At 64.6% G+C, this 12,407-nt stretch overlaps 2 protein-coding genes across 2 annotated transcripts; one reads left to right on the top strand and one right to left on the bottom strand.

Annotated features, from left to right (window-relative positions):
* Nucleotides 1-1,428: 1,428 nt before the first annotated feature.
* Nucleotides 1,429-4,606, top strand: POLD2 (DNA polymerase delta 2, accessory subunit). Its single transcript, XM_050310026.1, has 10 exons — nucleotides 1,429-1,464; nucleotides 1,547-1,876; nucleotides 2,457-2,580; nucleotides 2,658-2,772; nucleotides 2,926-3,124; nucleotides 3,231-3,311; nucleotides 3,620-3,777; nucleotides 3,893-4,020; nucleotides 4,111-4,212; nucleotides 4,291-4,606. The coding sequence occupies exons 1-10, from the start codon at nucleotides 1,429-1,431 to the stop codon at nucleotides 4,446-4,448; spliced, it is 1,431 nt and encodes a 476-aa protein (XP_050165983.1). The 3' UTR covers nucleotides 4,449-4,606.
* On the bottom strand, nucleotides 4,569-11,724 carry AEBP1 (AE binding protein 1). Its single transcript, XM_050310032.1, is given in 22 exon segments — nucleotides 4,569-5,455; nucleotides 5,537-5,636; nucleotides 5,710-5,849; nucleotides 5,939-6,278; nucleotides 6,368-6,547; nucleotides 6,883-7,079; nucleotides 7,159-7,282; nucleotides 7,549-7,637; nucleotides 7,729-7,873; nucleotides 7,954-8,038; nucleotides 8,115-8,254; nucleotides 8,331-8,440; nucleotides 8,526-8,597; nucleotides 8,673-8,756; nucleotides 9,068-9,157; nucleotides 9,246-9,328; nucleotides 9,330-9,354; nucleotides 9,962-10,048; nucleotides 10,168-10,239; nucleotides 10,618-10,689; nucleotides 10,913-11,350; nucleotides 11,476-11,724. Coding segments are annotated over 22 exon segments (3,450 nt in total). The 5' UTR covers nucleotides 11,702-11,724; the 3' UTR covers nucleotides 4,569-4,904.
* Between the last annotated feature and the right edge of the window lie 683 nt (nucleotides 11,725-12,407).

Below are 12,407 nucleotides of genomic sequence, written 5' to 3' on the forward strand. Positions count from 1 at the left end.
GCATTTTACACTCTTGGCAGGGAACCTGTTGGCAGAGGCCACCCCAAACAGCTCAGCCCCCCAGCTCTGGGATCCACAGCAGTGATGGGATCACCCACAGACTTCCCGCTGCAGCTCCCACCTGGAGTTGGGATGAACCACATTCCCCATCACAGATAGAAGGGGGTGTGTGCATGGGGGCCCTGGCTCTGTTTTGGGCACTTTTGGGAGCAGGAGTTGAGTGTGAGGTTTGTCTGGGTGGGGCTGGTGGGCCCTGGCCAGGAAGTGGGGCACGGGGGGAGCAGCTGGGTGAGAAGGGCTGGTTTTGCAGGGGCCATTTCCCGGCCGGGTGGGGGTTGTGGTCCGTGGGTGGGACCCTCGTGCTTGGAGTTTCCGTCTGTGGGATGAGGCAATGCCGCGGTTCTGCCCCCCCCCCACCTCCTGGCCTGGGCACGGTCAGATCGAATTTCCCTCAGCTTTGCCCTTCTATGGGCAAAAACCCTTTTAGTGGAGGCTTTTGGGCCGGACTCCTGCTCTGCTGCTCTCCCCGTTCCCGGGGAGCCAAGGGGAGGCAAAGCCAGCGCTGCTCTGACAGCAGATGTGGTTCCTTGGCCCTTGCCAAGCGTGACAGGACCCAGGGGTTTGTAAAGCTCCCCCTCCCGCAGCCCTGGTATGGGAGCAGATTTCGGGGGGTTGTCTCCAAGCAGGAAGCGCCTGCAGGCAGAAATCAGGAGAGCGCAGCCTTCCTCCCCCTGAACACACATTATGGGGGGTCCAAGCCAAGAATAAGAAACTTGCAGTGGGATTGTTTTTCTTCCGACTCGGAGTGCTTACATTCCTGGGCTCGGGAATCCGTGTTTCCAGCCTGGGGTGCCAGGGCTGGCGGCGGGGTGCTCTCCCCAGGACAGGAGTCATGTTCAGCAGCACGTGATGGGCAAAGGAAGATTTTTGGGAGGGGAAATGTCACCCAGAAAGGATGGGGAGCCAGCACGGGCAGTGTTGTTTTGGGAGAGGAGCCCAGGAGTTCCCCCTGTCCAGAGCCCGACTTGAGATGGTTTAAACTTGTAATGACAGTCCCACATCCACATACCAGATGGGGCTGAGACATCTCTGAGTCCCCAGGGGTGGAGGTGACAAATTTTGGGCTCAGCTTGTGGTGAGGGAGATTTTTGCTCCTCAGCCACAGAGCTCCTTGCAGCTCCCCAAGCTAGTGCTGGTTCCCCCAGCCTGGATCCCCTGTGGATCCCTGCCTAAAGCCCAGGGTCCTGTCAGCATGCCAGGATCTTCCCTGGCTGTGATGGGGATCCTGAATTCCAGCAGGGATCTGGCATGGAGGATCTGGCCTTGGCAGAGGTCAGGTTTGGGGGGTGGTGAGTGATCTGCCTGGCCAAACTCCAAGGAGGATGTTTGGATCATGTCCTGGATGGGGAGCAGGAGCACCAGCCCCCCATGCCCAAGGGCAGGAGCGTCCCGGACCCTCCCTGGGTAGAGCTGTCACTGGGACCTAAACACACTGTTCCAGGGAGCTGTGGGTCTCCCAGCCCCTGTCCCCAGCTCCCCCCGCCAGTGTAGAGGAAATGCCTGCAGGCTCTGGAATGCTCCTTGGCCCCATCTGGCCCACACATGTCCTCTCGGTGCCGTGCCTCGAGGAAAAGCAGGAGGCTTCCCAGCATTCCCGCTGCCTCTCACTGGCCTCGAGGCTGGGGCCACTCCAGATGCTCCCCCTGCCCTGCTCACCATCACCCCCGGGCCACTGACCCCCCCTGTCCCCGCAGGGAGCGATGTGGAGCTGCGGAAGCTGTCGGAGCTGCGGGCGGGGGAGAAGTGCTGCGTGGTGGGGACGCTCTTCAAGTCCATGCAGCTCCAGCCCTCCATCCTGCAGGAGATCAGCGAGGAGGTAACTGGGGGCACCCCCCCCCACAGCTCGGGGGGTGTTCCAGCACACGTGGGGGCTCGTGGCTTCCCTGTGCTCACTGCAGCCAGGGAACTGGCACAGATTGGAGCTGGGTGGGTGGGCTGTACCTGCTGCGTCCCATCCTCACAGGGAAGAATTCCTTGCCCGTGTCTAAATCCACATCCACCCTTTGTCCATCTGAAGCTGTTTCCCCCTGCTTGCCACCACCCTCACTCAGGGATGATTTTCCAGCCCTTGGGTTGGCAACACAACCTCCTTTCCCTGCCACAGGGGAGGGGGATGAAGGGGGTGTCAGGGAAGCTCTGGCATCCCCATGCAATGCCAGGGGCCTGTCTCCTCCCAGCCAGCTCATGTTGGGAAGTTTAAAGCTCCCACTGCCCATCAGAGCCGCTTTCTCCTTGGATGAGGCTCATGTTCAGGACTCTGGTCGGAAGCACTGAGTGAAACCAGCCCATCCGGGGGGTTCCAGCTGCCAGGGCCTCCAGCTGGGGTGTTGGCCATGCTGGTGCTGGGGGCCTGGGGCAGGAAAAGGCCGTCAAAGCTGTCCCTGCCCACTCTGCAGCACAACCTGGTGCCTCAGCCGCCCCTGCCCAAGTACATCCAGCCCTCAGACGAGCTGATCCTGGAGGATGAGCTGCAGCGGATTAAGCTGGAAGGAGCCATCGATGTGCAGAGGCTGGTGACAGGTAAGGGTGGGCTGTGGCTCCACAGTGGGACCCACCCCATGGGTGCTGACCAGGGCTGAGCGCCCACTCTGCCGCAGGGACCATCGTGGCCGTGTACGGCTCCGAGCAGGATGATGGCAGGTTCCTGGTCGAGGATCACTGCTTTGCTGACCTGCCACCACCCCTGCCCTGGAACGGGCCCAGCTCTGACCGGTGAGTCAGCAGGAGCGGGGCTGGCACTGTGTCCCTGCCCTGTCCCTGAGCCCCACATGCCAATAGGGCTGCTGCAGGGGGTTGTGCCCCCCGCCCTGGCTCTCTGAAGGTTTGGGAGCATGGCACGCTGCCCGAGCCTCTCCATCCACCCAGGTTCGTGCTGCTGGCCTCAGGGCTGGGGCTGGGCAGTGGCAGTGGGGAGGCCCTGCTGAGCACCCAGCTGCTGGTGGACGTGGTGACAGGGCAGCTGGGTGCCGAGGGCGAGCAGAGCTGTGCTGCCCACATCTCCCGAGTCATCCTGGCCGGGAACCTGCTGAGCCAGAACACGCAGAGCCGGGACACCATCAACAAGGTACAGCGGGGAGGGGGGGCCACAGAGCTCCAGAGGTGCTGGGATGATGTGGGAAGGGGGCAGAGGGGACAAGGGATCATTCTTCACTGTCTCCCTGCTCACCCAGGCCAAGTACTTGACCAAGAAGACTCAGGCAGCGAGCGTGGAGGCCGTGAAGATGCTGGATGAGATCCTGCTGCAGCTCTGCGTAAGTGCTTGGGGTTGGCCTGGGAATCGCGTTCCTTTCGGGTGAGAGATCCTAGTTCCTGAGGCAGGGGAGCAGCACTGCTATCAGCCCAGGGTGTGGGGTGGCAAACCCCCTTCTCCCGCACCCACCTTCCCTTTGAGCACCCTATAGAGAGAGGCAGCACAAAACACAGCTCCAGATCCTTCTCTCAGGATCTGCCCTCTGTGGTGAAGCCAAGTCCTGTGGGAAAGGGGCAGGAGTGACAGCAACGCTCTGAGCCCCCTCAGAGGGCATTTTGACTGCCCTGTTGATCCCTGCTCTGCCCGCAGACCTCAGTGCCCGTGGATGTGATGCCTGGGGAGTTTGACCCCACCAACTACACACTACCACAGCAGCCCCTGCACCGCTGCATGCTGCCCCTGGCCAGCCCCTACACCACGCTGCACCTCGTCACCAACCCCTACCAGGCCGACCTGGACGGTGTCAGGTAAACAAAGCTGGTGTGCCACCAGCTCTGGTGACAGCTGTCAGCAGCACAGCACTGCATAACATGTCCTGGCATGTCCAGCATCCAGTCTCCCCTTCTTACCCCAAAAATACAGGTTTTTGGGGACATCAGGACAAAATGTCAGTGACATCTTCAAATACAGCAGCATGGATGACTACCTGGAGATCTTGGAGTGGACACTGCTGGCAGGACACATCAGCCCCACAGCCCCAGACACCCTAGGTACAGCAGGGGCTTGGGGGCTGTTGGCTCGGGCAGGGGGTTACCCTCCAAGGGGTGCAGGTTCCCCCCCTAATTCTCATCCCCCCCCAGGCTGTTACCCGTTCTACAAATCAGACCCCTTCATCCTCACTGAGTGCCCTCACGTCTACTTCTGTGGGAACGCGCCCCGCTTCCAGTCCAAACTGCTCCAAGGTGGGTCCTGCAGATCCCTGTGGAGGGCTGGGAGCTGCTGGGGGGGCTCCTCCCCGTGACACCCACCTGTGTTCACAGGGGCAGAGGGGCAGCGGGTGCTGCTGGTGACGGTGCCCGACTTCAGCACCACACAGACCGCCTGCCTGGTCAACCTGCATGACCTCACCTGCCAGCCCATCACCTTCTCTGGCTTTGGGGACGAGGACGGGGACGGGGACATGGAAGTTGGACACTGACCGCAAGGAGGACATGGACTCCATTGCCCCTGCCCCTCAGGGGGTCCTGGCACCCACCACCCTTGTCTGTCCTCTGGGAGGGTGGCACGGAACTGGGGGGGCACCAGAGGGACAAGATGCTTGTACCAATATAACTTGATTTATTTGTGTAACAAAAACTGTGTGGATGGGAGAGGGGCTGTGCCCGCCTCTGTGGGCCCTGCCCTGGAGAGCGGGACCACCCCTGCCATGCCACTGGGACAGGGAGAGTGAGCTGGCACTGCCCAGCCCTGAGGGATGGGGTAGCATGTCCCTGACAGCGCTCAGCTGTGAAGGCAAATGCCCTCAGTCGGGGAAGCAGCAAGGTGAGGGGCTGGAGCCCACTGGGAGCAGCTGCCCCAGGCTAAGGGAAGGTGTTGGAAGTGGATACTGGGACATCCGACCGTGGCTTGAAACAGAGTGAAGGCCTGAGCATCCCTAGTCCCCGAAGTTCACTGTGTAGGTCTCGGCTGTGGTGAAAGGCTGCACTGTCCCCGTGCCCAGCTCCCAGCCCTCCGTCTCTGTCACCAGCTCGGTGACCACCTCTGTCTCGGTGTCCATCTCCCAGGTGCCGGCTGTGGGCGGCTCCTGGCTCCAGGGCGTGTAGGCTGTGCTGCTGAAGGGGAAGGGCAGGGCAGTGGTGGCAGGTGGGGCTGTGGGGCCGCTGGTGGCCGTGGTGGCGTTGAGGCGCCGCAGCCGCATCTGCTCCCGCAGCCGCATGCGGTGCCGCAGGCGCATCCGCAGGCGCAGGCGCTCGCGGGGCGTCATGGGCCGGCCCGGCACCACGAGGCGGATCGGCCGGTTCCCGTTCATGGCCATGATCTCCCGGATGCGCTTCCAGTTGGAGCGGGACAGGACAAAATTGCACTGGGTGGCCCCGATGTCGTAGAGGACGTGGCAGGTCTTGACGCTGGGGTTGTAGCCCTCGGCCCGCGCCGACACGCGGTACTCGCCCGGGTTCAGGATGCGCCAGTAGTCCCCACCGCTGGCTGTGGGTACAGAGGGCAGCCGGGTGGGACATTGGTGGCACGGGGCTGCCACCAGCCTGCCCACAGTTCACAGGCCCCTACCTGTTTTGATGTTGTGGTTGATGCCCCCCACCACAATGGTGGCGTTGGCAATGGGCTCTCCCTGCTGGTCCGTCACTATGCCCTTGATTCCACGATGGACCTGAGTGAGGAAAGGGGATGAGTGAAACCGTGTGGGGCAAGTGGGGCGGCCGTGACCGTGTCCCAGCACGTACCTGCTCCATGAAGGTGAGCAGCGACTCCTTGTTGTTCTCCCACTCCTGCTGCAGCTCACTCTCGTGGGGGAACTTGTCGCAGCCCAGGTAGACAGAGAGCTCCAGGCAGTTGGTGTGCAGGTAGCTGAAGTCGTTCATGCCTGCAAGACACGGACATGTGCCCAGCCAGCCGCTCGCTCACCTGCCTGCGGGAGGGTCACAGGGCAGCTGCCCCACAGCCCTGACTCACTGCCAGCCCGGGGGTGCCACTTGGCGCCCTGCACGATGCCCATGGCGTCGGTCACGTCCTGCGTGTGGCAGCCCCCGCGGAAGGTCTCGGTCATGGTGAGGTGTGCCGAGGCGTAGGAGATGGCGAGCCAGCGGAACACGGCGTGGTCGGGCGTCTCCTGCAGCTCGGGGTGCTCGTCCTCATAGTCCAGTGGGCGCGGGGCGGCCGCGGGCGTCGGGGGGCTGGGCCGGGCTGTGTCGAAGGGGAAGGACACCAGCTTCTCCCCGCCCTGCAGGTTGGCTCCCAGCACGAAGGGGTTCTTGTCCATCCATGCCATGACAGCCCGCGTCTCCACCGCCACCTGTGAGGTGGACACAGGGTGGGAAGTGTCACCCCCCTGTCACCTCCTCCCCTTCCCTGTCCCACCTCGGCATCCCCCTCCGTGCTCACTGCCGCATCCTCAGCCAGGTAGTGCTCCGGGATGGGGATGTGGTGATTGGGGAACTGGTGGGGCACCAGCCGCCTCTCCTCTGCCGCCCACAGTGCCGAGGCCAGGTCGGGAAAGTTCTCAAAGAGGTCGAAGCCCTCCTCTGTCCAATGGCCCAGCGCCCAGTTGCCCAGTTCAGAGCCCTGTGGATGGCCCAGGACAGCAGTAAGCCCAAGAAGGGCTGCATCCTACCATCCACATCCCATCCCCTGCTCCGCCATCCTGTTCCGTTCCACCACTCTGCCATCCCATCCCACCATTCCAGGTCTCATCCCCTGCCCTGACATTCCAGTTGCCCGGCTTGGAGCCCTGCCACCAGCCCAGGGCAGCAGTGAGCTGCAAGGGGAGGGCTGCATCCTACCACTTTGCCATCTCATCCCACTGCACCACATCCCATCCCACCACCCCTCATCCTACCCCACTGCTCCACAGCCCGTGCCACCACCCCACATCCCATCCCACCCCGCTGTCCCCTCACCGCCTCGCGGGCCAGCTCGTAGCCGTCAGGGTTGAGGGAGGGGACGAGGTGGATGCGGGTGTCAGTGACCAGGCCCCGCACACGGGGGTTCCCGTCCTGGTACTCCTTGCACAGGAACTGCATCAGCAGCAGCAGCAGCTCCCGGCCCAGAGCCTCGTTCCCGTGCAGCCCCGCCGTGTACCGGAACTCGGGCTCACCTGGGGCAGGGTGTGGGCAGGGTCAGTGAATGCCAGGGACCACAGCTGGGGCCCCCTGCACCCCTCACACCCCCTCCACCTGTCTCATGCTCGCCCGGGTTGTCAGAGATCTCCATGGCGTAAATCTTCAGCCCCCGTGAGCTCTTGCCGATGTTGTAGATGCGGGTGATGGTGGGACACTCCTCGTTCACCACCTTCATCAGCTGCAGGGCAGGGGGAGATGGGGCAGCGCTTGGGGGGATAAACCCACCCCCCACAGAGGATCCCACCCCCATGGAGGATCCCATCCCCCATCAAGCTGCCCACCCCCAAGGAGGTGCCCACCCCCATGGAGGATCCAACCCCCACAGAGGATCCCACGGTCACCCCATGGAGGATCCCAGCCCATGGATGTGTTCACTCCACAGAGTGTCCCACCCCCCACAGAGGATCCCACCCCCCGGTGGATCTGCCCCCCAGTAGTGCCCACCTGTCTCATGTCCTTGTAGGAGTGGTGTCGAAAGTCCAGGTTGTCCGTGGAGGTCACCTCATTCTGCTGGGTGTAGTAGCTGCTGACGGCTGTGGAGGGGTCAGGGACATGGTGGTGGGGGACAGCTGGGGAGCTACCACCCCCCCATAGCCCCCCAGGCTGCTTCGGAGTGACTGTTACCGGAAAGAGGGCACCCCAGGACCTCGAGGCGCAGGCAGAGGCTCCCATTCCAGCGCTGGGGGTAGATGCGGATGTATCGGGCCACCATTGGCTCGGGGAACTCGCTCAGCACTGGAGTGTCCTTGTCCACATTGCCGTAAAACATCTGCCAAGGAGGGGGAGATGTACTCGAGAGGGTCCCCGTTGTCCCCGTGCCCCCCCCCAAGCCTGGTCTGGGGTCCCCACCATCTCCTCGTAGCCATTGCTGTACATCACCCAGTGCTGGCTGTCGTTGCTGAAGCCCACGTAGAAGCTGGTGACAAAGTCATCACTGCAAGGGGACAGGGACAGGTTGGGTCTCCCGCTCCCCCAGCCTGTGTCCCCAGCTCGACCTCCCGTTCCCGTACTGGATCTGGGAGTCGCGGCCCTGGGTGATGACGCCGGTGAACATGGTGATGCGGCGCGTGTCCACCTCGAGCCAGTGCGCCCGGCTGTCGTCCTCGGCACACCACGCCCCGTCGAAGAAATCGTCCTCGTTGGTGCCCGCCTGGGGGGGGACAGCAAGCGGGACGTGTGTGGGGGTGTCACTGTCACCCCGGCGCGGTGTGAGGGGTGACCCTCACCTGCATGTTGAGGCGGCCGCGCTGGGCGCCCAGCCCGTGGCGCAGCATGGAGGAGGCCAGGATCTGGTCGTCCTCGATGCGGTGGGACTCCAGCCCGATCGGGGGACATCCTGGGGACAGCAGGGGCAGGGGGAGTGATGGGCATTCCCCCCACAGCGGGGTGTCCCCGTTAGTCCTGGAAAGGGGGACACTCACTTGTCTTCTCCGCCGGAGGGGTCCATTCCTCATCTGGATCCCACTTTTTCCCTCCTGGTTTTTTGCTTTTTCCTGGGAAAGGGGCCCAGTGAGGGGGCAGGGATGGAGACGGGAGTGGGGGGGACAGGGATGGGGACTGGCACCCACCTTTGCGGTCCTGGCCCTTCTCCTCTGCCCAGGACTCCTCCTCCTCCTCCTCCTCCTTGCTGCTGCTGCCTTTCTTGGGCTTTGCTGTTGGGGAGGTGACACCCACCCCAGGGACGTGACATCCACCCCAGGGATGTGCCACCAGTCCCAGGAACGTGCCACCCCCCCTGGGGATGTGACGCCCACTGCGGGGGCATGCCACCCTCCCCAGGGACATGCCACCCTCCCTGGTGATGTGCCACCCACCCCAGTGATGTGCCACCCACCCTGGGGATGGGACACCCAGCCCAGGGACATGCCACCCTCCCTGTGGCTCTGCCACCAACCCTGGGGACACGCCACATGGGCCCACCGGGCCCTTGCCCATCCCTCCAACCACCCTTGCCCCCTCTCACAGGGTCTGATTTTCTCCTCGTCTGTCTCCATCTCGTCACTCTTGTCCGGATGTTTGCGGGGCTTTGGTGGCGGGGGCAGCCCATAGGTCACTGGGGGGCACAGGGTGGGGGCTGGGACACCCCTCCAGGGGTGATGGGGGATCCTGGGGTGCCCCATCCCTCCCGGGTCGTCACTCACGGTCATCGTAGTCGGGTGGCTCGAAGCCCTCGCCATAGTCCCCTTCAGTCACCGGGCCAGGCAGGGGGGCTGTGGGGGGCTGCAGGGGGGCTGGGGGGCTCCTCTGGCTCTGCTGGTGGGGGAAAGGGGCTTTGCTGGGGATGGGGAGGCAATGGGGTCCCCATGGGGTCCCCATGGGATCTGCATACCCCTCTGGTACTCCCATGTCCCTGCAGGGTCCCCAGGTACCTGTGGGGTCCCTCTATATCCCACCCATGCCCCCAAGAGATCTCCACACCCCTCTGGGGTCCCCACACCTCTGCTATCCCCCTGAGGGTCCCCCATGCTCCAATGGGAACGCCGTGTCCCTGTGGGGTCCTCCATGCCCACACAGGGTCCCCATGTTCCTGCAGCTTTCCTTGTGTTCCTATGGTATCCCCCATGATTCTGTGGGATCCCTCTGTCCCTATGGAGTCTCCATGTCCCTTTAGGGTTCCTGTGTCCCTGTGGGACCCCTCTCCATCCCCTGGCATCCCCATACCACCAAGAGATCTCCAGACTCCTATGGTGTCCCCACACCCCTATGGGGTCCCCACACCCTTTATGCTGTCCCCATGCCCACTCCAGCTCCAGGCTGCCCCAAAATGCTGCTCCCTGGGTCCCCAAGGCCAGGGACTGTCCCCCAACCTCACCCCGAGTGGTGCCAGCCCCCTATGTCCCCCTGTCCCCCCACGTACGGGGCTCCTCAGGCTGGGGCCAGACACGCTCGGGTCTCCTCCTGCTCGGGGGCTTGGGGGGCTTCTGCTGCCGCCGGATGTACTCGACTGGGGACACAGGGGGTGGCGCTGGCTTTGGGGTGCGAGGCGGGGGGGACACCCCCTCCATCCCTCCCTGCAGGTCGGGGGACCCTGGTGGTGTCCCCCCCTGCACCCCAGCACCGTACAGTCCTCGTAGTCCTCCCGCTCCAGCTGCTCGTTGTAGTCCAGAGTCGGGGGCTCCGGCTCCTCGGGAACCTCTGCGGGCAGGGCACACAGGGTGGCACTGGGGTGCAGGAAGGGGACACCAGGGAGCGGGGAGGTGGCACTGGGGTGCAAGGTGGTGGCACTGGGACTCAGGGAGGTGGCACCAGGATGCAGGGAGACGGTGCTGGGACACGGGGAAGTGACACTAAGGATTAGGGAGGGGACGAAGGGGTGCAGGAAGGTGGCATGTGGGAATAGGGAAGCAGCCCTGGGTTGCGAGGGAGTGGCCCTGGGGAGCTGGGAGGTGGCATTGGGGTGAAAGGAGGTGGCTCCAAGACACAGGGAGATGGCCCCAAGGTGCATGGGGTGGCCCTGGGCTGCAGAGGGGTGGCCCCAAGACAGGGTGGTGGACCTGAGGGCTGGGCACTCACCTGGCTGGGGCTTGGGGTCCCAGTCCTCCCGGCCCAGCCCCCAGCGCTCGCTCGGCAACTCCTCCAGCTCCCCTGGGGACAGGGACAGAGTGAGGGTCTGGCAGGGTCCCTCAGGCCCCCAGCATGCCCCCCCTCCCAGTCCTACAGCAGGAAGAGGAAGGTTAGGGGGACAGAGAGGGGGACTCCAGAGGGACAAAGCCACCAGGCAGCCAAGCAGGACATGGGGTGATGGTCTGCTTTGCTGAGACCCACCACCCTGACACAGCCCATGGCAAGGGGCGTCCCCAAAACTCACCTCGGCCACCTCCATCCTCCTCCTCCTCCTCCTCCTTGTAGTGTGAAGGCTCCAGGAACCCAGGTGCCCCATCGTCATCGTCACGCCCCAGGGGCTGTGGGGTGGTGGGGGGCTCTGGAGGGGGGCTTGATGGCACCGGTGGCTTCTTGCCAGAGGGTTTGGTGGCCTTGAGTGGTTTCTCCTTGGGTTTTTTGGAGCCTTTCGGGGGTTTTTCAGAGCCTTTGGGTTTTTTTTCTGAGCCTTTTTGGGGGTTTTCAGAGCCTTTCGGTGGCTTCTCCTTGGGTTTCTTGGGGGGTTTGCCCTTGCTCCGGTCCCTGTCTTTGTTTTTGTCCTTCTTGGGGCTCCGGGGTCTCTCCTTGGGCTTCTTGGTGGGCTTGGGGGTTTTTTCCTTCTTCCCCTTCCTGGGTTTCTCAGGCTTCGTCAGCGGCCCTGGGGAGTCTGGGGGCGAGGGGGGCGAAAAGGGAGGGCACCGAGGTGGGGTGAGGGACGGCAGGGCCGGGCTGGGGGGTCCCCCCGTCCCGCCCCTCCCCGTTCCCCGTGGGATGGCGGTGCCGGTCGCTCACCGGTGCCGGTGCCGATGCTGAGGTCGGTGCCGAAGCTCAGCTCGGTGCCCTGCCCGTCCCGGTCCCCGCCGTCCCCGGGCCCGAGGAAGCCCCGCAGAAACTCCTCGATCTCGGCGTCGGTGAGCGCGGGGGGCCCCGGGGCGGCCCCCGGTGCCGGTACCGGCAGCAGCGGCAGCAGCGCTGCCGTTAGCAGGAGGCAGGAGCGGGGCGGCCCCGCCGGGACCATCGCGCTCCGCACCGGCCCCGCGCCCCGAGAGCCCCGAGAGTCCCGGGCGGGCGGGCCGGGGGCGGCGCTGCGGCGGGGGCGGCTCCGAGCGGCGGCGGCGCCCCCGGGACCTGATCGGCACCGGGGCCATACCGGGATGCCACTGAACGGGGCGGGCACCGGCACCGGCACCGGCACTGTCGCTGGCCACATGTGGTGCTGGCACTGCCCCGGGGCTGGCACTGCCGGGGACCCGCACTGGCACCGCGCGGGACTGGCGCTGCCTGGCACCGGCACCGGCACTGGCACCGGCACTGCCGGGGACCGGTCCCGAGCCCACACCGGCACTGGCTGGGCCACAGCGCTGCACTGGCGCTGTGGGCACCCTGGATGGCAGGGGCTGGCATTGCATCGGCACTGGCACGGCGTGGGGACCATCACGACACCGGCACCGGCACTGTGACCCCACGCCAGCCCCTGGGCAGCGGCGCTGCACCCGCAGCAGCGACACCGACACCGTGCCCACAGCACAGGCAGGCACATGACACACCCTGCACCCCCTGTAACCCCTGAACCCCCTGTAACCCCTGCACCCCTGTACCACCCACATCCCGGTACTGCTGCACCCCTGTAACCCTGCACCCCTGTACCACCCACATCCCGGTACTGCTGCACCCCTTGCACCCCCTGTAACCCCTGAACCTCTGCTACCTCATGCACTCCTGTA

Source organism: Myiozetetes cayanensis, unplaced genomic scaffold (assembly GCF_022539395.1).
Source record: "Myiozetetes cayanensis isolate MyiCay16 unplaced genomic scaffold, myiCay2020 scf140, whole genome shotgun sequence".
NCBI lineage: Eukaryota > Metazoa > Chordata > Aves > Passeriformes > Tyrannidae > Myiozetetes > Myiozetetes cayanensis.